This window comes from Bradysia coprophila, unplaced genomic scaffold (assembly GCF_014529535.1).
Source record: "Bradysia coprophila strain Holo2 unplaced genomic scaffold, BU_Bcop_v1 contig_339, whole genome shotgun sequence".
Classification (NCBI taxonomy): domain Eukaryota; kingdom Metazoa; phylum Arthropoda; class Insecta; order Diptera; family Sciaridae; genus Bradysia; species Bradysia coprophila.
The window spans coordinates 7,271-32,034 of record NW_023503598.1 but is presented as its reverse complement, the minus strand read 5'-3'; the positions used below and the strand labels follow the sequence as shown (position 1 = coordinate 32,034).

The following is a 24,764-nucleotide window of genomic DNA, read 5'->3' as shown; positions in this document are numbered from 1 at the left end:
TAATGGAAACGATCAGTTTGAATACTTTTACTTTGTATTTAGATTGTGCATAATATACATGAATTACGCGTGCAATATGGAGTATTTTGCAAAATTTCTGTTTTTATATTTTCAATCAATGAAGATTATTAATCTAAAAGAAAAATTGTTCTACGATTTATGAACTTTAACATCATATTATTCATTTAAAATTAATGTCGTTGACTTTATTCACTTTTACATTTTTTATACATCAATCAATAATGCATTTGAGAATGTAGGATCATCCAATTTGTTTTGCCACAGATATTTTTTTGAGGCATCTCCGGATCTGGCAGAAGTTCTCACAGAGCACAAAATACGCTGGTACCGTAAGAATTGCCTATCGATGCCTATCGATGTCAATGAATACCTAATATCCTAAAATTTACGTAACATTTAAGAACGTACTCAAATCATATGAAATTAGTCGACAGTTAAAGTTGGTTTTATTTATAAAAAAATATTTTACTGGTCATACGGCGTCATAGCAATTTCCATCAGAAGGAAATCAGTAGGAGGAGATATTTCTAATATGAGAAATTAACTTCTCCGTCGAAGTCCCGATGATCTCGTATTTTGTGCGGCACAAAATACGAGATGACCATGACCATGACATTCTTTACCAATGGGGCAAATGATGCAAATGATGCAAATGGATATCTTGTGTGAAATTTGCCAGGTCGGTAAACACACAAGAAATACCATTTGAATCATTTGCCCCATTGTAAAGTAAGGTATTTCATTCAAAAACTATAGTTTTGGCTCCGTGAAGTAAAGTTAACTTTACCTCATGTTTTTGAATAAAATATTTTTTATGAAAAAACCAACTTTAACTGTCGACTAATATCATATGATTTGAGTACGTGATTATTGTTACGTAATTTTAGAATATTTGGTATTTCTTTGAGAAACTGGTATCGATAGACAATTCTTCCGGTACCAGCGTATTTTTTGCTCTGTGCGAATTTTTTCCAAGCATCTCCGGCACTTTCTTTTTTAATATCAAGTGCGAGTCAATATACTCCTAAAGATAGTGATAATATGCATGTTTGCCTACAGTGCTGCAACGCATAAAACGTGTTTCAGAAAGTAATTTGATAAAAACTGTCTTTGATTAACAAAAATTGAATGTGACTTGAAATAGGTACGGATAGCTCAAGGGATAGAGCCTGTACCGAATTTTTCATTTCACATTTCAAATAAACATTACAATCGACGTTAAATTCGGTCTACTTTACAGCTAAGTTCGTCCGAATAACACAAAATTATCCAAACTGATCCTTTTATTATAACGTTCGTATCGTTGTTCAACTAAAACACTTCTGTGTTCACATGATACCATGCATTTCAATATTGCATCAGATTTTCATAGTACTATACAGCTTTTCTGCCTGTACGATCGATTACCTTGAGCATTTTTTTTCACGGTAGATGCAGCGAACGGACAATGGTCGTGCATATATGTGCAATGTATAGTGGGTTTCAGTTGAATTTTGTATAAATAGTTAAAATTTTGGCATCGAATTATCATTCAGTTCACGGTGCTCGAAAGGACAACGTACTAAGGAAATAAAATCTTTTTACACAGAAACTAAACAACAGAAGACATGGCATTTAAAGTAAAAAATTTGTTTTCATTAAAATTTCATTTGTTTGATAACTTTCAATATTGAAATTTCAGTTTATAACACTTGTTTCTCTTATTGCTGTGGTTAATGCTGGGTTATTGCCAACTGCAGTTGTCCAATCTCCAATTCTTCAGCGTCTGGATCAACCAATTTTGACGAAACAACTGGATGAGTACGATCCAAATCCACAATATTCTTTCTCATACAACGTTCAAGACAGCTATACTGGTGATGTCAAAAATCAACAGGAAACCCGATCGGGAGATAATGTTCAAGGTCAATACTCGCTAATCGATGCTGATGGATTCAAACGTAAGTCAAATCTGTGAAAGCTAGTCTGCGGTTTTGAATTCAAAAGATTGTTCTATCAATTGGTGATGACAGGTACTGTTGACTACACTGCTGATTCAATAAATGGATTTAATGCCGTTGTTGTTCGAGAACCATTGAAGGGAGCGATTGTGCAGCCAGCATTGAAATCAATTGTTTCCCAACCAATTCTTAAATCGTATGTAGCACAGCCAGCGTATGCAGCTCCAGCAACATTTGTATCCAAACCAGCTTTTGTGGCACAGTCAAGTTATATTCAACCAATTCTTAAATCGTACGCACAACCAGCTTATGGAGCTCCAGCAGCAGTTATATCACAACCAGCTGTTGTTGCACAGTCAAATTACATTCAGCCTGCTTACAGATCAGTATCAATTGCATATCCTCAACCAGCTATATCAGTCGTTAAGCCAGCACTTTTAAATGCACCAACAATTGCATATCCTCAGTTATATTGAAAACATACGCTCATTGTCAAAAATATTTTATCGATTTAAATATATGGACCTCTGAAACATAAACATTTTCTGTTTTATCAACGCACTTCAAGTAAAAGAGATCATGGTCGACAACTGCCAAATAGAGTACTTTTTGTATGAAATGGTTTTTAACAGTGTTTTACAGTTATATGACACACTGTCAAGTTTCAGTACCCCATTTAGAGTATCACTCATGCTTGAAGTGCGTTGGTTTTATTGATAGGATAATATTGCGAATTTATTGAAAATATTCAAGAAGAATGTAGGCACAAAAAGTAAAACTTGCCATCATTTATTGATTACTATGCGAGAAATACAGTCGGAATTAGGCATGGGCGATAATAAAAATGATTATCGATAATTATCGATTATCGATAATCGATAATTATCGACTTTTTTTTATCGAAAATTATCAAAAATATATCGATAATCGATAATTATTGATATTTTGATAATTATCAAGATATCGATAATTCGATATATCGATATTTCGGTCCGAAAATCCGATATTTATCGATATATTCCGATATATCGGTACATGATCATGAATTTTCAGATAAATATCAAAATATCGATATTTTGATAATTATCGAATTTCGATATTTTGATAATTATCGATAATTATCGATAATTATCGATAATTATCAAATTATCGATAACGATATGATTAATCGATTATCGATAGTTTCTTTCGATTGATACTATCGATAATTTTGAACGTCTCCCATCCCTAGTCGGAATGTTATTTCTGACAGACTGAGGTAGGCTATCAAAGTGATAATAAATTAAAAGCTTTTAACCTGCCGAATGAACGCAGATTGTTGCGAACGACTAACTATAATAGTTATTTATACAAAGTACTGTATTAGGCAGATGTGTAATTATGACACGAGGCCGCAGGCCTGTCCGGCTAGAACGGGTTATTTCTGATTTACCGATTGGTCACATTTTCATTTTATACGCCGACCAGGACGCTGCCACATATTCGCTCATCACCTACTACACATACATGGATATTCTTCCGTTCCCATTTTGTTGATTAGATTCGAATACATAATTTTTGGTGGTATCAGTGCCATTGGCGTCATCTCTAATAAAGTGGCTAGTCAAGTATTACTTTGTTGGGTGCAAATAGTCTTTATATGTCTATTTGCATCCAAGGCTGTATACTTTGGGGAGGTCACGCAGATCGCCATTTTATTAGATACGCGGGAACACACCTTTTCCAAACAAACGAATTCACCAAAATTGAATTTGTATGGCGTGGTGAATTTTTTGTATGAAACGTGGTGTGTAACCCGCATATCTGCATCTGCGTGACCTCCCCAAAGTATACAGCCTTGTTTGCATCCGGGTGCTAACAGTCTTTATATGCCTATATTTGCACGTGGGCGCAAAAAGCATCTATCAAATTATGAGTTTCAGCATTTATTTGCATATCGTTGTTCAACTAAAACTCTTCTGTGATTATTTGATACCAATACTTTCTCTAGCAAACAAACTCTCCGCTCTATGTGTCAAATTCACACCTTATTTCTTTGTATGCTACAAACGCTATTCTACATTTGGACTGACTACGCTGTAATTTACATGTAAAGTGCAAGGGCTACTTGACACTTTCACCACCTTAATAAAAGTAGCTTGTTTGCTAAGAGAAGAGAGAGAGAGAGAGTATTGATTATATCATACGTGTATTTCTTGTACGATCGATTACCTTGAGTTTTTTTCCAAGATAAATGAACGGATGACGAAGAAGTGATGATTTTGAATTACGGCCGTTTTATGTTCATGGGTTCGACAAGTACGTTTTATTTTCCATTATAATCTGATATTCAACACAGGCTTAGATGACGACTCGCTTCTGCGCTTCTAAACCATTGAAACCACAAAATTCATGTGACCCTTTTTCACTTTAAACTTAACCTTAAACCAAGGCAGCTCTCTAGCAATATCACACCGATTGTAAACCATCGGTGTGATATTGCTAGAGAGCTGCCTCGCTTAAACTTTTTATTACAATACTTCCCGAGAATCAAGTCATTTTCCGTGATGCATGTCTTTTCACTTAAGAAGCTACAAAAATGTTCTCTGAATCTTAATCGGATCCTTGAACAAAAATTCAAATCAAACTTGTGAACCTTCGTAACACTTCAACTCCATATTTCACTCTCTGCGTATAATTTGTCACCATTTCGCCTTAAAAAATAGGAATTCATAAACAGCTCATTATACAATTCATTGAAACGGCATTCATTCCGTAAAGTTTTGAACGTTTTGAAGTGTTCGTTTTTATGCAAATTGAAAATTAATTTTCAGAAAATTTATTCAAAGAAAAATAAATCCAAGAATCAGGGTGAACCGATGACGTTAAATAGATGTATGACTAACGCAGTTTAAAATTAAAAGTAAAAATTCGATGAATTCTTAGGGAGGAACACCGACTATCATTTCAGCCCACTAACAAACACGTTTTTCCTGCCAAAAGTTCAAGGACGGTACCACTAATCATTAAAATATCTCACAATTTACCGACCTAATTCGGATGCTGGTGTCAGCTTTATATTCCAAGTTTTATTCGAACTTTTGCAGACAATGAACTAAGTTAGCGAGTCCGGGTTTTTCTATTTAAAGAAAGAAAGAAATAGTTTCCAGCGCATCCCACTAAACCACTACCACACGGGAAATTATACTTTTATGAGGGCACTTTATCAGAGCTTTGTGAAAAGTTTTTGCTTTCTTTTAATCCAGAAAAACATTGGATAGAAGAACACAACTAACACACAAGAACTTTAAGATTTTCAATTTTTTTCCTCTCTTTTGTTCTCCCTTGCTGATTCGAAAAGTTTTCACATTCCTTTTTAAAGCATAAATCGGATGTTATTAGCATTTATGTTCCGTTGCAGCTTACAGTCTAAAACAAATACTCGTAAAGTCGAGGGGAAAACAACTAAAGAAAATCGTGACATACAATTTTACATTTCCTTTGATTTGTCCAGAGCTGCCCTACAACGCATAAAAAGCTTAGTGCAAAAGAGATGAACGATTTTGTGAGAGAATTTTTTATGTTTACTTTTTCGAAATCTTGCTTCTTTTGCACTAAGTTTTTTATGCGTTGTACGGTAGACAAGTTCAGTAAGATTGTGATCATACCCGTTTTCCATGAACTTTTCACCTTTTTACCGACAATATATTGAATGCGACATTTATCACAGAGTGTCGGTAATGAATTTTAAGCAGAGCGGTTTACAGTGGTGATGCAATCCCCCGATCTATAGGTTTCGTCGATCGGAAATTTTTTGGTTCTGTCTCTATGGATGACGATTTGACAGCTGAAATCCACGCCATTAGTCGTAAAAATTTATACGTCAGAGAGAGCTTTTTTCTCCTTTGTTACGATCTGTCAGTTTTTTTATTTTGCGATTTTGTATGGAAATGAAAACTAAAACTGAGATATCTTTGCTGTTTTAAGTGGTTTTTCATATTTTTTTGGACCAAAATGTTTTAAAATGTGTTTGGAATCGATTGGCATTAACAGATTGTGTGAAAATATTTTTTTCTGTTTTATTATTTTGTTAATGTCAATCGATTCCAAATACACTTTAAAACATTTTGGTCCAAAAAAATATGAAAAACCACTTAAAACAGCAAAGATATCTCAATTTTAGTTTTCATTTCCATACTAAATCGCAAAATAGAGAAACTGACAGATCGTAACAAAGGAGAAAAAAACCCTCTCTGACGTATAAATTTATACGACTAATGGCGTGGATAACCTTAGATCAGATCTATTGCTAATTCATTTTCTGATATTTTATCTATATACGACATTAAATAATAATGGAATTCACGAAGCTGAAATAAGCAGAAATATACGCTGTATATTCCGTATATCTTGTATATCTCGTATATTTCTGTATATTTCTGTATATCTCGCTTATTTTGACAACTGTCAACAGAAAAATAATTCAATTTCAACTCGACGGATTTTGCTCAAACAAACTGCCATTGCGTAGTGCGCGATCTCAGGAACCTGGAAACGTAATTAGTTTTTCAATCGGTCTAATATTTACCGAGCGATAAGACTTTGGAAAAGTTTTTTTTTTGATACTGATCACATCATGATTTCAAAGTCTTATCGCTCGGTAAATATTAAACCGATTGAAAAACTAATTACGTTTCCAGGTTCCTGAGATCGCGCGCTACGCAATGGCAGTTTGTTTGAGCAAAATCCATCGAGTTGAAATTGAATTATTTTTCTGTTGACAGTTGTCAAAATAAGCGAGATATACAGAAATATACGAGATATACAAGATATACGGAATATACAGCGTATATTTCTGCTTATTTCAGCTTCGTGAATTCCCTTAATGTGCCGATTTTTCGGTATATTGTACTAAGGCTGTAAATGACGAGTCTACGCAGGCCGCTCTTATTTCACTGTGACCGTACGCAAATAATGTCGGTAACTCCAACTGCATTTCAATACGAAATTTCAACAGAACTGATATTGCGTATGCATAAACCCCTCATATAAACACTGTACTTTACCGATGATTGACCTAATTTATCGACGATTTCATCTAATTTACTGACCCCGGGTGAAAAAAAAAGTGGTCTCTGAGACCTATTTTAGACCGGTTCGCTTGTATGGCAGTGAGACTACGTATTTTTGACCTTTGAGACCGAAAATTCATCGAGATTGTTCATCGGAATTCATCCGAGAATGGTGAGACGTCTCATTCGAGAATGGTTTTGAATTTGCGAGACGTCCTGAAACTAAGTGAGTGGTCTCATTTTGGATTTGCTAGACCTGGTGAGACTGACTGAGTGGTCTCGTTTCGGATTTGCTAGGCCTGGTGAGACTGACTGAGTGGTCTCGTTTTGGATTTGCTAGACCTGGTGAGACTGACTGAGTGGTCTCATTTTGGATTTGCTAGACCTGGTGAGACTGACTGAGTGGTCTCGTTTCGGATTTGCTAGGCCTGGTGAGACTGACTGAGTGGTCTCGTTTTGGATTTGCTAGACCTGGTGAGACTGACTGAGTGGTCTCGTTTTGGATTTGCTAGACCTGGTGAGACTGACTGAGTGGTCTCGTTTCGGATTTGCTAGACCTGGTGAGACTGACTGAGTGGTCTCGTTTCGGATTTGCTAGACCTGGTGAGACTGACTGAGTGGTCTCGTTTTGGATTTGCTAGACCTGGTGAGACTGACTGAGTGGTCTCGTTTTGGATTTGCTAGACCTGGTGAGACTGACTGAGTGGTCTCGTTTTGGATTCGCTATACCTGGTGAGACTGACTGAGTGGTCTAGTTTTGGATTTGCTAGACCTGGTGAGACTGACTGAGTGGTCTCATTGCGAATTGCTATTTTAAAGACAGGAAAAAAAAAGATTTTTTTAGACTGTTTGAAACGTCTCTCATATTCGAGCTTTTTTAGACTGTTTGAGACGTCTCCCATATTCGAGTTTTTTAGACTGTTTGAAACGTCTCTCATATTCGAGCTTTTTTTAGACTGTTTGAGACTTCTCTCATATTCGAGTTTTTTTTAGACTGTTTGAGACTTCTCTCATATTCGAGTTTTTTTTAGACTGTTTGAGACTTCTCTCATATTCGAGTTTTTTTTAGACTGTTTGAGACGTCTCTCATTTTTCGAGTTTTTTGTTCGTATACTTCTTTATTGAGTCAACAGATGGCCACCACTTTTCATTTTTTTTTATAATTCGCTATTGTAAATGTAGAGAAGTGTTAGTAAATTTTATGAATTTATGAATTTTATTTTTACCTTTTTTTTTATTTCGTGATGTTTTTTCCGGTCACCCATCCAAGTACTAACCGCGACCAATGATGCTTAACTTTCCAGTGCGGACCGCCAACGACCTTACGCTTGCTGCTAAATCTGACATATGTACTGGTAGTTCTATTTTTGAACCGTTGTTACAAATGCTGAGACTGGATGAAAGGTCTCATTGTAGTTAGGTTTCCAGATCGCTTTAGACTAAGTGCGTAGTCTCATCGCTAATAAATATGGGTGGACAGTGCGAGACCGGTTGAAACGTCTCTTTGGTAGAAAATATTGTTTCGGATTTTTGAGACCGGCGGAGACGTCTTTTTAGTAGAAAATATTATTTCGGATTTTTGAGACCGGATGAGACGTCTCTTTTTCAGAAAATGTTTTTTTTCACTTCTGAGACCGGTAGAGACGTCTCTTTACTAGAAAAATTTTTGTTGGACTTCTGAGACCGGTTGAGACGTCTCATTTTCAGAAAATATTTTTTTCCGTTTCTGAGACCGGTAGAGACGTCTCTTTGCTAGAATAATTTTTGTTGGACTTGTGAGACCGGTTGAGACGTCTCATTTTCAGAAAATATTTTTTTCCGTTTCTGAGACCGGTAGAGACGTCTCTTTACTAGAAAATTTTTGTTGGACTTCTGAGACCGGTTGAGACGTCTCATTTTCAGAAAATATTTTTTTCCGTTCTGAGACTGGTGGAGACGTCTCTTTAGTAGAAAATATTATTTCGGATTTTTGAGACCGGTTGAAACGTCTCTTTGACAGAAAATATTATTTCGGATTTTTGAGACCGGTTGAGACGTCTCTTTTTCAGAAAATGTTTTTTTTTCACTTCTGAGACCGGTAGAGACGTCTCTTTGCTAGAATAATTTTTGTTGGACTTCTGAGACCGGTTGAGACGTCTCATTTTCAGAAAATATTTTTTTCCGTTCTGAGACTGGTGGAGACGTCTCTTTAGTAGAAAATATTATTTCGGATTTTTGAGACCGGTTGAAACGTCTCTTTGGCAGAAAATATTATTTCGGATTTTTGAGACCGGTTGAGACGTCTCTTTTTCAGAAAATGTTTTTTTTTCACTTCTGAGACCGGTAGAGACGTCTCTTTGCTAGAATAATTTTTGTTGGACTTCTGAGACCGGTTGAGACGTCTCATTTTCAGAAAATATTTTTTTCCGTTCTGAGACTGGTGGAGACGTCTCTTTAGTAGAAAATATTATTTCGGATTTTTGAGACCGGTTGAGACGTCTCTTTAGTAGAAAATATTATTTCGGATTTTTGAGACCGGTTGAAACGTCTCTTTGGCAGAAAATATTATTTCGGATGTTTGAGACCGGTTGAGACGTCTCTTTGGCAGAAAATATTATTTCGGATGTTTGAGACCGGTTGAGACGTCTCATTTTCAGAAAATATTTTTTTCCGTTCTGAGACTGGTGGAGACGTCTCTTTAGTAGAAAATATTATTTCGGATTTTTGAGACCGGTTGAGACGTCTCTTTAGTAGAAAATATTATTTCGATTTTTGAGACCGGTTGAAACGTCTCTTTGGCAGAAAATATTATTTCGGATTTTTGAGACCGGTTGAAACGTCTCTTTGGCAGAAAATATTATTTCGGATGTTTGAGACCGGTTGAGACGTCTCTTTAGTAGAAAATATTATTTCGGATTTTTGAGACCGGTTGAAACGTCTCTTTGGCAGAAAATATTATTTCGGATGTTTGAGACCGGTTGAGACGTCTCTTTGGCAGAAAATATTATTTCGGATGTTTGAGACCGGTTGAGACGTCTCTTTGGCAGAAAATATTATTTCGGATGTTTGAGACCGGTTGAGACGTCTCATTTTCAGAAAATATTTTTTTCCGTTCTGAGACTGGTGGAGACGTCTCTTTACTAGAAAACTTTTTGTTGGACTTCTGAGACCGGTTGAGACGTCTCTTTTTCGTGTGGTCTCACAATGGAAGAAATATTTTTTCAAACTAGTGAGACTGACTGAGTGGTCTCATGATGGAAGAAAGCAAAACTTTGCGTAAATTGAACAAAAATTATTTAGTTTGTTCGCTAAAGCTTGCACAGACTGAATGTCTCTGTTGTTATTTCTACACTGCACTTCGATTTCAAAACCCGAAGTACAATTTTCGTTTTTTTTTTGATTCAATGATTGTTTGTACGCACTAACACTCACAAAATTAAAAAAAAAAATCCATCGTGGACCACAAGTCTCACAGTTCTGAAGAAATTTTTTTAATCTTCACACTATAAGCGCATTTCAGAATTTGAACCAATGAATCAAAAAATAAATGACAATAAAGCGAGTAGATTAAATTCAACGATTTGATTTAGCTGTTGTGCGTTTCATTTTGAATTTACAGTGGACTTCAAGTGAAACTTTCTTCCATCATGAGACCACTCAGTCAGTCTCAATAGTTTGAAAAAATTTCCATTGTGAGACCACACGAAAAAGAGACGTCTCCATCGGTCTCGAAAAGTCCAACAAAAATTATTCGAGCAAAGAGACGTCTCTACCGGTCTCAAAAACAGAAATAATATTTTCTAGTAAAGAGACGTACGTCTCTACCGGTCTCAGAAGTGAAAAAAAATATTTTCTGAAAATGAGACGTCTCAACCGGTCTCAAACATCCGAAATAATATTTTCTGCCAAAGAGACGTTTCAACCGGTCTCAAAAATCCGAAATAATATTTTCTGCCAAAGAGACGTTTCAACCGATCTCAAAAATCCGAAATAATATTTTCTACTAAAGAGACGTCTCCACCGGTCTCAGAAACGGAAAAAAATATTTTCTGAAAATGAGACGTCTCAACCGGTCTCACAAGTCCAACAAAAAATTTTCTAGTAAAGAGACGTCTCTACTGGTCTCAGAAACGGAAAAAAATATTTTCTGAAAATGAGACGTCTCAACCGGTCTCAAACATCCGAAATAATATTTTCTGCCAAAGAGACGTCTCAACCGGTCTCAAACATCCGAAATAATATTTTCTGCCAAAGAGACGTTTCAACCGGTCTCAAAAATCCGAAATAATATTTTCTGCCAAAGAGACGTTTCAACCGATCTCAAAAATCCGAAATAATATTTTCTACTAAAGAGACGTCTCCACCGGTCTCAGAAACGGAAAAAAATATTTTCTGAAAATGAGACGTCTCAACCGGTCTCACAAGTCCAACAAAAAATTTTCTAGTAAAGAGACGTCTCTACTGGTCTCAGAAACGGAAAAAAATATTTTCTGAAAATGAGACGTCTCAACCGGTCTCAGAAGTCCAACAAAAATTTTTCTAGTAAAGAGACGTCTCTACCGGTCTCAGAAACGGAAAAAAATATTTTCTGAAAATGAGACGTCTCAACCGGTCTCAGAAGTCCAACAAAAATTTTTCTAGTAAAGAGACGTCTCTACCGGTCTCAGAAACGGAAAAAAATATTTTCTGAAAATGAGACGTCTCAACCGGTCTCAGAAGTCCAACAAAAATTTTCTAGTAAAGAGACGTCTCTGCTGGTCTCAGAAACGGAAAAAAATATTTTCTGAAAATGAGACGTCTCAACCGGTCTCACAAGTCCAACAAAAATTTTCTAGTAAAGAGACGTCTCTACTGGTCTCAGAAACGGAAAAAAATATTTTCTGAAAATGAGACGTCTCAACCGGTCTCACAAGTCCAACAAAAATTTTCTAGTAAAGAGACGTCTCTACTGGTCTCAGAAACGGAAAAAAATATTTTCTGAAAATGAGACGTCTCAACCGGTCTCACAAGTCCAACAAAAATTTTCTAGTAAAGAGACGTCTCTACTGGTCTCAGAAACGGAAAAAAATATTTTCTGAAAATGAGACGTCTCAACCGGTCTCAGAAGTCCAACAAAAATTTTCTAGTAAAGAGACGTCTCTACTGGTCTCAGAAACGGAAAAAAATATTTTCTGAAAATGAGACGTCTCAACCGGTCTCACAAGTCCAACAAAAATTATTCTAGCAAAGAGACGTCTCTACCGGTCTCAGAAACGGAAAAAAAATTCTGAAAATGAGACGTCTCAACCGGGCGCACAAGTCCAAGAAAAAACGAAATGAAAACATAACTACAATGAGACCACTTGTCCAGTCTCACAAGTCCAAAGAAATATTTTTTCCATCGTGAGACCACTCAGTCAGTCTCCACAATTCAAAAAAATATTTTCTGCCACAGAGACCACTCATTCAGTCTCGCACTGTTCACAAATAAATGTTAGCAAAAAGACTATTCGTTCAGTCTCAAGCGATCTGGAGATATTATTGCTACGAGACCACTCATCCAGTCTCGTACAGATCATGCATAGATGTTAGCAAAGAGACTACTCGTTCCGTCTGAAGCGATCTGAAAACATATAAGCAATGAGACCACTCATTCAGCCTCACAAGGTCTGGCAAAGACATTTATCGAAAAGAGACTACTCGTTCAGCCTACAGCATTCTCATTCGTTCATCCAAAATGTATTTAGCACACAAAAAATATTTTGAGACCGAAATGAAAATTCCAGCAATTTTGAGACTGGAGTTAGACCGTTGAGAATACGTATTTCGTGGTCTCATGAGACCGACATTTTCACCCGGGACGGTTCGATCTACCATTTTTTTCGAATTGTGTTACCCTCGGTTGAACTTGCTGTGTTTTCATTCAGATAATATGAAAACAACACGCAATATTATGTACAGAGATAACGATACTATTGTATTACTAGCTGGTATTTATGCAATCAGCGAGATTGTAAAGTTGTAGAAACAAAAACAGAGAAATTAGACAAAATTAGACTGTGTCCCGAGGTGATAATTTGTCGAAATTGAGGAATCCGAGTTTAATACCACATCGAACCGTAGCGCAGATATCACCCCTATTGATATTTACATGCATGCCTGCCAACTAAATTAAAACGCCAGAATTGAGTTGAACTATTAAGTGCAATTAGTTAATCGCTTGTCCTCATTCTGTAAACCATCCAGTCACTTACATTATATCAATCAAAATTCAGAAATTATTTTTAACTCAAAACGTTCGCTTCTAAAATCGATTAAATTCTCTTCCAACACAGTTGTTGGAAATTGCCTATTCGCTTACGGCCGAAAACTTGGTGAGCTATGTCGTCGGGATGCCGATTGTGAGTCTGGCCTAGTCTGTGATGTTTCGGCTACAAGTGGAGCAAGTGTATGTCGAGCGCCGATGGCATTGGCCAAACAATATGCAGAAGATTGTACAACATCTAGCGACTGTGATATATCCAGGTATGTATGTGACTGTGACGTTCAATGTGTATAGGGTAGGGTATGTTAATAGTAGCAGTATATATAATGTTTCCGTAGCGTGGGTATAACCGCTATGACATCACTTGAAAAGAATAGTTTGATAATGTCTGTTTGAGACGTATACTCAGAGAGAAATAGCGTTAACCATTTTACGAAAAAGATTTAATGATATTCACGACTAAAATTTCCTTTTCCAGAGGACTTTGTTGTCAATTGCAGAGACGTCACCGGCAGGCTGCACGCAAGGTAATAAACCATTTATTAAATTAATACGAAAACGAATTAGACTTTTGCGTTTCGTGTAGAGTTATTTTTATAAAAATTGAATTTGCCTTTTCAATTGTCTGTTTTAGGTCTGTTCGTACTTCAAAGATCCTCTAATATGCGTTGGGACAGTGGCTACAGACCAGGTGGGTTTGAATTTGATTGATTTGTAATTAAATTGAAAAGTTACGTCGGGGTGATGGGGTATTGAAGTGTTAAAACATGAATCACTTGAGGTCATGTGAAATAGTAATCGAATTTGCGAGCTCGAAGAGGAAATTTTGTGCGTTGTGGAGGGTTTTGCGCGTATGATTCTCTGTATTAAAATAAAAAATGGATAACGCCCCATAGCACGGCGCTTAGCATTAACGTAGAAAATATTTGGAGGCTGGTGAATCCAAATTGACGACAGGAGCCAGACATTGTTGGTATAAGTTAGACCACACCATATTTCCATTTGTACAGTAATTACAGGCGTTTTGACGTTTGACTTACGATGTGTGTTAATGCTGCTAGCAGTGCTATGGTAATGTGAAGCTTTTGTACAGTGCAATCACTCATAGAAAGCATTTTTCAGCGTTGTTATTTATCGCACACATATTTCATATGCCTACAAGTCTCCAATTTCACATACTGGTTTTCAAAATTGCCACAAAATATTTCTGGTCGATAGAGTCCTGTTAACAATGTGTTGATTACTAAATTGGAGTATGTTGGAAAGCTGAAAATCTATAAGTCATTGACTCATTTCAGTAAGGTGGTTGGCAGGCTATAGTCTAGTTGCTATGGACAACTTTTATTTATTAAAATTGAATAATTGTAAACTAATGCTGGGAAGGGAACAGATGAAAGCCATAAGAAAGCATAGAGGTAGACTACCTAGAGGAATTATGACCCGAAAATCATTGAAAAATTCTATCACACACACCATTAACACGAAAACGTCAACTTTGCTTTATTTTGACGTTAAGAGTCTCTTTACTTTTGACGTTAAGAGTCCTTTTTTTCTGTCTGTACACGAAGCTGTCACACACACATTTAAATATATGATTTATCATTTTCATTTGTCAGTTTGTTCTATTGATAGGGTCCTTGTAAGAAAGTAAACCAGCACATTGTACAAACGTCAGTAGCTTATCTCAGTGTAATGTCAGTGCTACAGTAGTGAACTTAGATACTCTATTCATGGTTAAACCTCTAAACAAATCATGTGGCAACGATAGATCTCTTTGTTTCGTGAAACTGATGACGGAAACGTGAGGAATGGTGGGGAAAAGTGTGCAAACTAATTGAAACCAACTTCACAATTTCACATAGTAATGAATAAGTGAGTGCGTCCAATTCTTTGAACTAAATACGGGGAATTCCCTTAGAAGCAAAGTTGGTTGTCATTAGTTTGCACACAAAACCGAACCGTCGATCGTCACGCCAGCGGTCATTTTAGTGATCTATATGCACAAACGGAAGGCTAGTAAAGTCAATTACGAATTATACTAATTTTGATATTTTTCCTGCGTCTCTAGGGTTACAGTTATAATTTCAGAAAAGAAGATAACATCAGAGATTATTATGATTCTTTGTGGTTCGAGTGCAGTTTTAGCTGCATTAAGTGACTTTCCTGTGGGTGACATGACAATCGTCGGATTATTCACCAAATCAACTTTCAATTGAGTAAACAAATTTTTCCCACCCCACTGAAATAAGAAAGTGACATCACTAAATCCTCCAAATTTGACACTCGTCAATTCAGTGTTCATGCTAGTAGCAGTGCTGTGCACTATCTTAAACGGGGTGCAGAGCTCCAACCTTTGCCATTCTAGAATTTTGAGAGTTTAAGCTTTTTTTGAGAAAATTAGGATTTTTCAGATTTTTTCGAGATAGCTTCTGGATTTTTAGGATTGTTGAGGTGGTGGTAGGTTGCTCCTTCAGAAAAAGAAAAAGAAAACATCATTGCGGATTCGGGGACCTTCCAAAGAGTAAAATTTTTTCCAGCAAAACTTCTAAAAGAACTGATATCAGTCAAAAAGCCTTTAAGAGTTGAATGTGACGCAAGTCCTTATGTCAAACATGTTACGAGTTACAAGTTTTTCGAAAGATAGGTATTTTTAAGATGAAAGCCATCTGTCATGTGTGACGCATTTTTTTTTTGTTAATTTTCTCTGGTAAAATATTTGCGCTCAGACACAGAATCCGTCACACCTATAACACAGCATGAACATAGAACATATTTGGAGGCTGATAAAATCACAGGAGATGCTGCGTTTCTTTTGTACAGACAGACAATACAAACAATCCTAAGCGGCAACTCTTATCACCAAAGCCTCCAAATTTGTCACTTGTCAATTCAGTAGGAGCAGTGCAGTGCTGTGACCCTAGCGATATCAGACATTTTGTAAAGAAGTACATTCGGATTTGCGTCACATTCACCGTTTTAGGTTTTAGTGATGTCTCCGTGCTTTGTACATTATAGATTCTGGAATCTTTAAACAAATTTCGTGTTCGAAATCTTTAATGTGGAATGATTTCACAATGGCTTGAGAAAAACCAGATTTTTCATCAAAATACAATGAAGTGTGTGACTGGAGGGCGAGAGAACAACTTTGCATTCATTTTATTATTTCGTAATATATATCACCATGGGTCGTTGTCCAAAAGGGATGTGGAGGCAGTGGTGGAGGAGTTACTACAGACTCTGCATCGACACGTCCTTCATTCAGTTGAGTTTGTTGCGGAATCGATTCACTACTCTGTCCAATAGAGATGTTTTGACCGCAACAATTCACGTATTTGTTGAAGACCAGTGTCACTGTCGCACTGATTAGAATGCCGAAAGCAAAACAAATTACGACTACGCCGATGACTATCAACTTACTGCTTTTCGTTAGCCAAACTCTTTTTGTCTCTGATGCCTCGTCTCCTTGCAGATAAATAGAAATGCAGTCCAATGGTGACACCGTTGTACGTATCACTTTCATCAAGCAGAATGTGTATGTCATACTCTTATTCAAATTCGGGATGACAATATCTTCACTTGAATTTGGGACACAGTCAATTATCGAATATCGGTTGGACAATTGCGGATTGCCTTCGTACCATAAAAGAGCTTCATTCGAATCGATATTGTTCACTCTCACAAAGACAGTTCCATCTTTAACGCTTGCAGTTATTTCTTTCAACTGAGAACGAATCAATATTCGCTCACCGTTGGCACATTCTGCTTCCACAAATTGATTATCAGCAAATGTCTCCGTTGTTTCAGGACTGGGTGTTGTAGTTACCGGAAATGGACAAAAAACCGATTTTTCTATCGGATAATTTACAATCTCCGTGGGACTTCTACAAGAGAAGTCACCATGGAAATTGGAATATTGTTGCAGTAGTTCCTGTAAGAACAACAATTTACATCCACAGTGCCATGGATTCTCTTGTAAATGAATGGAAAGCGTTGTTTCATCCGCTGATTCTGTCTTCAGACTTAGACTGAATGTCGCAAAGATACCTTCTGCCAAAGTAACCAGATTGTTCCTATCAAGCCTCAAAATCATCAAATTTTCCCTGAGATCATCGAATGTGTCGGCTTCAATAACCGATATGTAACAGTCCGACAAATCCAATACCCGCACGAAAGGAATGGCAGCAAAACTCAGTGCATTTATGGTCGTCAAATTGTACTTGATATTAACATACTCCATATTGACCAGTGTTTCCGACCTATAGCCGAGCATGTGCTGGATCAGAAATGATTTGTTGAACAAATCGTCCCGTTCGGTTAATGTCACTGAGTTCAGAGTATTCTTGGCGAATTCCAATAGGGCGTACGAAATAGTGAGGCAACACCACCGGCCAACAGCTAATTGGGCATTTAGGAAAGACAAATCTACCAACGATGAAAGACCATTGAACGTCCATTTCGGAAGTATTTCCTCGGGCCAGAGATTTCGGATGACAAATCTGCATCGGAAGATTAGATTTTAAAAAAAATAAATAATTTGATTGAACGTCAATTCGCATCAGGCAATTGACTTTTTCACACTGAGGAACTGCTTTCCGACGAATGCATTTTGCTGGAAAACACAAGTTTTATTGAAATCGACGTCCAAATCGATGATGTTAATATCAACCGGTAGCCACTTTGACTTTAGAGTTTTGTCGGTGAAGTACGTGGTCGGTATAATTAGTTTGACGCCAGTTGAATGGCATTCATCGTTCTACAAGGAAAGATATAATTTTTCGGTTGAATTAACCCTCTTCCAAATAATCAAAAAAAAGTATCGAAGGTACGCGAGCTTCGTAGTCAGACAAAAGCTCATCACACCACGGCAGAGTAAAATAAACCAGGCAGGAGCGGTTCATTTTCAAAACGTCAAATAAGGGACCTAATGCACTGTATGAAAATGAACTCAAATGAACACTGACATAAATGGAAAAATTTTATTGGCAAAATATATAGGGCTACTAGATTATTCAGGTCCCTAGTCTAACAAGCGCTCCTGCCTGGTGAACTTTACTCTGTCTTGATCACACTCGTGTGTTAGATAAAATAAAACAATTTGCTCACATCGAAGTATGTGGAATTAATTGACTCAATGTACGCATCCGTGGAAAAGTTTCCATCCAAACACTGGATTTCGCAATCGCTATTAAACCGGCATGGATTCAGTGGAGTATCCTCGACATTGATTTGAAAAATCCTTGAATTCTCAGCGAATTGTCCGGAATCAATCTGCAGAATATGCAGTAGAAGTAAGAGATGGTTCTTCGATATTTTCATTTTATTTTCCAATGAAAGGCTTTTCCCACTGAGCACTGACTTCAACTGATGTTAACACTACCATAACAGTGGTTGTCGACTGCAAGCCAAAATTGTCACACAAATGGCAATATAAATCCGCATAACAACGATTTTCGATATGAATTCGTTTATTGCGTTACGTTGATTAGAATTAATTAGAAAAAATTATTTCAATTATAATACAACGTGCCAGACGTTCTGATATTGAATGCTAGACACTCGTTTTATATATCCATCAAATTTGCTACTTTTGGTAAAATTCGAGTACGCCAGGGCCTATTTTTAGAAAATTGTAGGAAATTTTGAAAATTTTCCAAAGAAGCCCTATCGAGAATGTTCGGTTTTACTACTATTTAACAAAACCAAATATAGTGAGGAGGTAATGCCATTCAGACGCGCGGCCTAGCACAAAAGTTCGACGCCACTGACATATTTTTTTTAAATGGTTGACTACGATTTACTTGTATTTCACAAAAATGTTTTCACTATCTCACAACAGATGGCCCGACTTTCTATTCCATTTTTTGCTTTCAACGAAGGTATGAGATGGCGTTTGTACCGAACTTTCGTGCCACCGCACATCTGATTCGGGTATATATTATGACATTACCTCCTCACTATATTTACCTTGTACAAAACCGTACTTTTCTGGAATGGAACCACCTCGCAAGCTGTAAACTTGTGGGACATTTGGTATAAATGTAAGAAAAATCTAACTTGACAAAAACACATAATTTTGGTCAAGTTGGATTTCTTTAGTTTTTTTTTTTAATATTTTTGACAAAAATGATTTCACACTCAAAAATGACACTACCTCACACTCAGTTTTTGGGTACATTTGTGGAAATCCTTTTTTTGTTGAGGACAGGTGTGAGTAATTGATGAAAAACTAAGAAAGTTTATGATTAGGTGTGTAGTGTAGTGAGGATAAAACAAAGATGAAACAAAAAAAGTCTCCGGTAATCACTGGAAACCGAAGGGATTCTTTTAATTCATCCCGTCTCCCTTAAAAATTCTAGCCCCGCGTAAGTGTGCTTCATAATTTGAATTTTGTGTGAATCAGTGGATGAACAAATAAATTTAAAAATTAGTTTCGTGAATATTGTGAATTGCCCATATATGACGCAGTGTAGGTTTCACACTTTAATTTTGAATTTCCAGCGGACTTACGGCGTCAATAATAATTCTAAACACTTTCCACGAGTAGAAAACGATTCCGATTTTTTACTTGAAGGTCGTTCTGTCTCAATTTTAAAGTTTTCTTGCTTACTCAACATCTGTTACTTGTGACGCAAAATTAGTCGTTTTGAATGTGAACACACAAGGACGTCACTTATACCCTTTAATTCACTTTTTCATCGACTCGTTCACTGGAAATTCAAATTTTATGCACACTTACGGCGTGAATTAAACTGATCATTTCAAAATCAAGTCACCAGAGAAAATGCAATTTCCAACTTTTTCCCGAATTAGACATAGGTTAGGTTAGGTTAGCGATGCGAAAATCCTTATTTAGTCCACTTGCGTTGTGTAAATGGTGTTTTGTTGTCATTCTGAGAGGCGCCATTTTAGGTGAGAAAAAAATCATTTTCTCCCCTAAAATGGCAGGTTCAGCCATTTTGGGTGAGAAAATGATCATTTCTTCACCTAAAATGACTGAATTTGGTATTCAGTCATTTTGGGTGAAGAAATGATTATTTTCGCTATTTACTTTATTTTCTTCAAAGTGAAAGCAAATTGCTTCGCCTCGCTCTGGCCGCAAATTTTCGCTCTTGGTGGAATTGAAATTTATATTATCTCCCCTTGGTTAACAAATAACTATTTCACAACAAAGGCTCCGAAAGTTTCATTTCAGGTGAAAAACTACTATTTTCTCGCCTGTGTTGTAAAAAATTCTTTCCATTAACTTGTGTTTCACAAAATGTTGTGCGTTTTTCAAAAGAGACGGCCCGAGTTTCTATGCAATAGATTAAGGTTAGCTTGCTAAGTGTGTGCTTATTACGTCAGTGAGTGGAAGCACAGGTCTTGAGGTGGCCGGTAAAATGTACCAGTGCATGTGTGCCAACTTCTAAAAACAAAATATCAAAACCTGCTGCTGACCGGTGGCGACTCTCTTGACAAACGATTATTGCGACAACAAAATCCTTACTCTATGGAATTTTGTTTTATTATTTATGACATCCACCTTGGTCTAAACAACTGATAAACAACCAATGGTTTCTATTCTAAAATTGCAGATAAAACACGACATACAGCACACAGCTGGTGAGAAGCGTATAACGTCGGCCTTTAAGCATAACATGATCTAAATAAAACGGACTAAGAATGATATCCACTGCAATTTAAAGCATCTTCATAAGTTTAAATTTAAAGCAAAAAAATGAATATTTTAGGGAAATAAATTAAAAAAGAAAAAAAAATAACAAAAAAACCATTAAAAAAATGATATTCACGTATTTCAAAGAAATAAAAAAAAAAATTAAGAAACAAACAAACCGAATAGAGTTTGGAAACTGTGACTTAAAAGTTTAAATTTAAAAACAAAAAAATTTATGCGAAGACGAAGGAGATTGTAACCTATACATATCAATTGCTGTCCTTATTTTGTATAAAATACATGACGTTAAATTTATTGAGAAAAAAGAGATAAAAGAAAAAAATATTTATTAAAGAAAAGAAATCTTTCGTTCCATTTACAAAAACAATTTTTTTTTTTGATTATTTCTACCTATTGGAATTATTAAAAAAATAAATTTTTAAGAAAACAAAGTGTTGTCATTATACAGAATATAATATAAATGTAGCAAGAGTATTACAAGAATCTCAGTTTTTCATATATTTTTTGGTCCACGAGAAGAAGAAAAATTTTTAACCAAAAAAAAAATCCGTTTTAAACATCCAATTTCCCACCTTATTTTTCTGATGTTTAAAACAGCGAAAATCACCGAAAAGAATTCAATTCAAAGTATTAAAAAAAATCTACATTTGCTGACGATGAAATTAATAATTAAAGAATTTGAAAATGGAAAGCAAATCCACAGATGTCTCCACACAAACATCCAGTATTCTGTGTATCTCATTGAAATTATGGTCTAAAGAAACTACTTAAGTCTTAAATATATTATAACTTAAATTAGTATTACAGTAAAAACTAACAAAAAAAAAATTAAAAAAATTATTATACTGGCTGAGGTTATTATAATTATAAGAAAGAAAATAAAAACAATTTAAATCAAAAATACAAAAAAAAATATTTTTGATGTGCTCTTTATGAACATATAAGAAGAAGTAGCAAAAGAAAATAGAGAAGGAAGAATCTATACCTGTTGATAAAAATTACAGAGAAAGAGTGAAAATGGAAAGAGAAAATAGAATGAAGAAAATGGAGTTATTTCTTACACTTGATGACTGTCAAATTTGTGTCGAATTTTCGTCAGCTGACTATTAACACATACTGATTACTAATACGTCTGGACAATAAATCATCCGACTATAAACCACTTACATTGGGTGTATTGGTCACAGATTTGACATTCGTAAAATGTAAATTTGAAAGTTGTTATTCGAATCGTGTGATCGTTGATCAGTAAAATCGATCACCAGATTTTAGCGAAAAAATAAATTAGAAAATTTTAAGATGGTTAAAAACAATTCAAAATATTTAAAATGAAAACCAAAAAACTTCGCACACAAAACACTCCTAAGAAACAATTATGATTGAAACCAGCTGCAGTTCTGTATACTGAAACAACAACAAAAAAACTAACGAAATATTGAAAAATTGAAATCTCTCACACAGAAATTCTTCATTTCTTGATTTTAATATTTTAAGCAAATAAAAAAGTGTAATTTCTTGATGTTGAAAATAAATTGTAAAATTATTCAGTCTAAACAAATCTATGGTTTTACATTGTCGTGCACGAGGTCGTGCAGCTCCCGAAATTCATAAAACAGAGTAATCAAAGCAACTAGCATAGCAGTAGAGTTTTTCTTATCTCAAATTGGATTGTATTTACTCTAACAGCATGACCTTGAAACAAAAATGAAAAATTCCATCGTCCACTGTCGTAATTAATTCCTATAAAAACAATATTCTACTGCAACTTTGTAGGGTACTTCACAGGAATTCATTAAATTTTGACGTTTTTAATACAGGAAGTGTCCAATCCAAAAGGTCACGAAATTTGTTAAAATTTGGATCACTTGTCAGCAACTTTTGTATAGTTGAAGATGGCGCTCTTGTAGTACGTGACATGCCCAATTTATGCTAATGCTGTAAAAACTCTAAAGTTGACCACCTATAACCTAATATTATGCGATTTTAAAGTTGATATTCGGGCAATAAGAACGGAAATCGGTCGATTTTTATATGAACTGTAGATATGAACATACTAGGACTAGACATGACATGGACTATTTTCGATAATTCGAATTTTCTAAATTATCAAAAAACTATCGAAATTCTCTTTAGTTTTTGATAATTTTGATAATCTCGATAATTTTTTGATAATTTAGAGAATTTTAATTATCGAAAATAGTCCATGTTAGGATAGTAATCTAAATATCTCCATCAACACTGACGACTCGTTAACACCATAAATGTGTGCCATAATTATATTTGCACTCGTAAAATCCTAAATTAACGGTTTATCACTTTTCCACTGCATAAACATTTCACCATCCGATTTTTCCCATCACAGGCCTGGTGCTTCTCAAAGTGGTGGGAAGCCACAAACCCATTAATAGAGCCCTTGTGTTAAAATGGTTGATCGAGATGGTTGGATCTTATATTTCTCTGTCAGTATAGATTTCTTGGACGAGCCAGGGCCTATTATTGGTAAATCCAGTTACCGAATTTTCTGAAATTTACCAGAAATTACCAAAAATTTATTCGAAATTTTAGCGATTTTGGTAATGTGTGAAGTGACACTTCCACGCATAAGCGTAAACTTTTCAGTAGATTGGAATAATTTTATTAAAAGGTTGAACTATTACGAACAGTCTATGGTTGATCGAACCAAATGTTGTCAAAAGGAGTCTAAACATTAAGAAATTCTTTAGCGAGGATTGACAAGATTTCTGGGTTCTTACAGTCTCGGAATTATAAGAAGTAACAATTACAATCCAATCGACGCTATTTATTCCACATGCATTACCAACGCTACGATATTTCCGTATTAATATAACGTGTAAATCGCATGTGGGAGGAATGAATATCGTCGATTGGATTGTAATGGTTGAAAATGCAACTTCTTATATTTCTTCCACTGTGTGACATAAATTGCAAACTAGATTGTTGGTTAACTAGGTAAAGACTTTATTATAATATACCTAAGCGATATACAGTTAAGCTGGTAGAAGAGTAATACGGGGATTAGTGGCTTAGCTGTCAAACTTTTAATTAAAGGGTTGCCGCCTTTTATTGCCATTAACTAATTTATTGCTTTATATAAGCGGTAAATTCCCTTTTATATCACCGCTTTATATTAAAGAGATTGCCGCTTTTTATTGTACATTATTTACTTTATATAAGCATCAAATTTTCTTTATATCGCCGCCTTATATAAGCGGTAAATTTCACTTTATATCACCACATTATATAAAGAGATTGTCGCTTTACTTTATATAAGCGGTAAATTTCCTTTATATCACCACTTTATATATGCGGTGGATTTCGTTTATATAACAGTGATACCTCTTTATATACGCGTCGCATATCCTTTTATATGTAGATACACTGTATAAATGATATATTGTTTACGGTATATTTCCTTTGTAAAAATGGAATATAGGAATATATAGGTTGTAAACATTCTGTGAGAATTTTGTATTACATTTTAGCAAAATTGATGTTTCAGTATCTCATTGCATTGATTATAATATTTCTGTTGTCTATTTGCACAGCTTTTTGTTTCCGATATTTAAAAAAAATGAGTTTTGGTCGCACATCTGGTATACATTTTCTGGTATTCTTAAAATGCAGTGTTATTGGTCTTTTTTTTATCACACATTAATTACTTTATATAAGCGCCAAATTGTCTTTGTATCACCGCCTTATATAAGCAGTAAATTTCCTTTATATCACCACTTTATATATGCGGTGGATTTCATTTATATAACAGTGATACCACTTTATATACGCGGCGCATATCCTTTTGTGTTATTTTCACTTATTCTAGGCGGTATAGTCAC

At 35.5% G+C, this 24,764-nt stretch overlaps 3 protein-coding genes across 4 annotated transcripts in view; 2 read left to right on the top strand and 1 right to left on the bottom strand.

Moving 5' to 3' along the window:
- Positions 1–21,724, top strand: part of LOC119079842 (prohormone-3) — a 39,702-nt gene extending 17,978 nt beyond the window's left edge. Inside the window, exons 4-7 of the mRNA XM_037187907.1 lie at positions 13,306–13,495; positions 13,714–13,762; positions 13,870–13,926; positions 20,810–21,724. Coding sequence (XP_037043802.1) covers positions 13,306–13,495; positions 13,714–13,762; positions 13,870–13,926; positions 20,810–20,881 — 368 coding nt within the window. The 3' untranslated portion in view covers positions 20,882–21,724. The remainder of the gene's footprint in view (positions 1–13,305; positions 13,496–13,713; positions 13,763–13,869; positions 13,927–20,809) is intronic.
- LOC119079840 (larval cuticle protein A2B-like) lies at positions 1,553–22,272 on the top strand. Of its 2 annotated transcripts, XM_037187905.1 has the most exons (5): positions 1,569–1,640; positions 1,703–1,961; positions 2,034–2,347; positions 8,429–8,432; positions 21,961–22,272. In XM_037187905.1, exons 1-5 carry the CDS (start codon positions 1,629–1,631, stop codon positions 21,975–21,977), a joined length of 606 nt encoding a protein of 201 aa, XP_037043800.1. In that variant the 5' UTR covers positions 1,569–1,628; the 3' UTR covers positions 21,978–22,272. The 2 variants fall into 2 exon arrangements, with proteins under 2 accessions (XP_037043799.1, XP_037043800.1); XM_037187904.1 differs by lacking the exons at positions 8,429–8,432; positions 21,961–22,272 and having other exon boundaries at positions 1,553–1,640; positions 2,034–2,500.
- LOC119079843 lies at positions 17,785–18,553 on the bottom strand. Its single transcript, XM_037187908.1, has 2 exons — positions 18,339–18,553; positions 17,785–17,988 (listed from the first exon to the last, which is right to left on the bottom strand). The coding sequence occupies exons 1-2, from the start codon at positions 18,549–18,551 to the stop codon at positions 17,791–17,793; spliced, it is 411 nt and encodes a 136-aa protein (XP_037043803.1). The 5' UTR covers positions 18,552–18,553; the 3' UTR covers positions 17,785–17,790.
- Positions 22,273–24,764: the final 2,492 nt, after the last annotated feature.

What these genes read in the sequence shown, in the direction of transcription:
- LOC119079840 (XM_037187904.1), top strand. An exon ending in CGATGCTGATGGATTCAAAC is followed by an intron (nt 1,962 to 2,033) that starts GTAAGTCAAATC and finishes TGGTGATGACAG; the next exon opens with GTACTGTTGACTACACTGCT.
- LOC119079843 (XM_037187908.1), bottom strand. Translation starts at nt 18,551, where the DNA reads ATGAAAATATCGAAGAACCATCTCTTACTTCTACTGCATATTCTGCAG. An exon ending in TTAATTCCACATACTTCGAT is followed by an intron (nt 17,989 to 18,338) that starts GTGAGCAAATTG and finishes CTTTCCTTGTAG; the next exon opens with AACGATGAATGCCATTCAAC.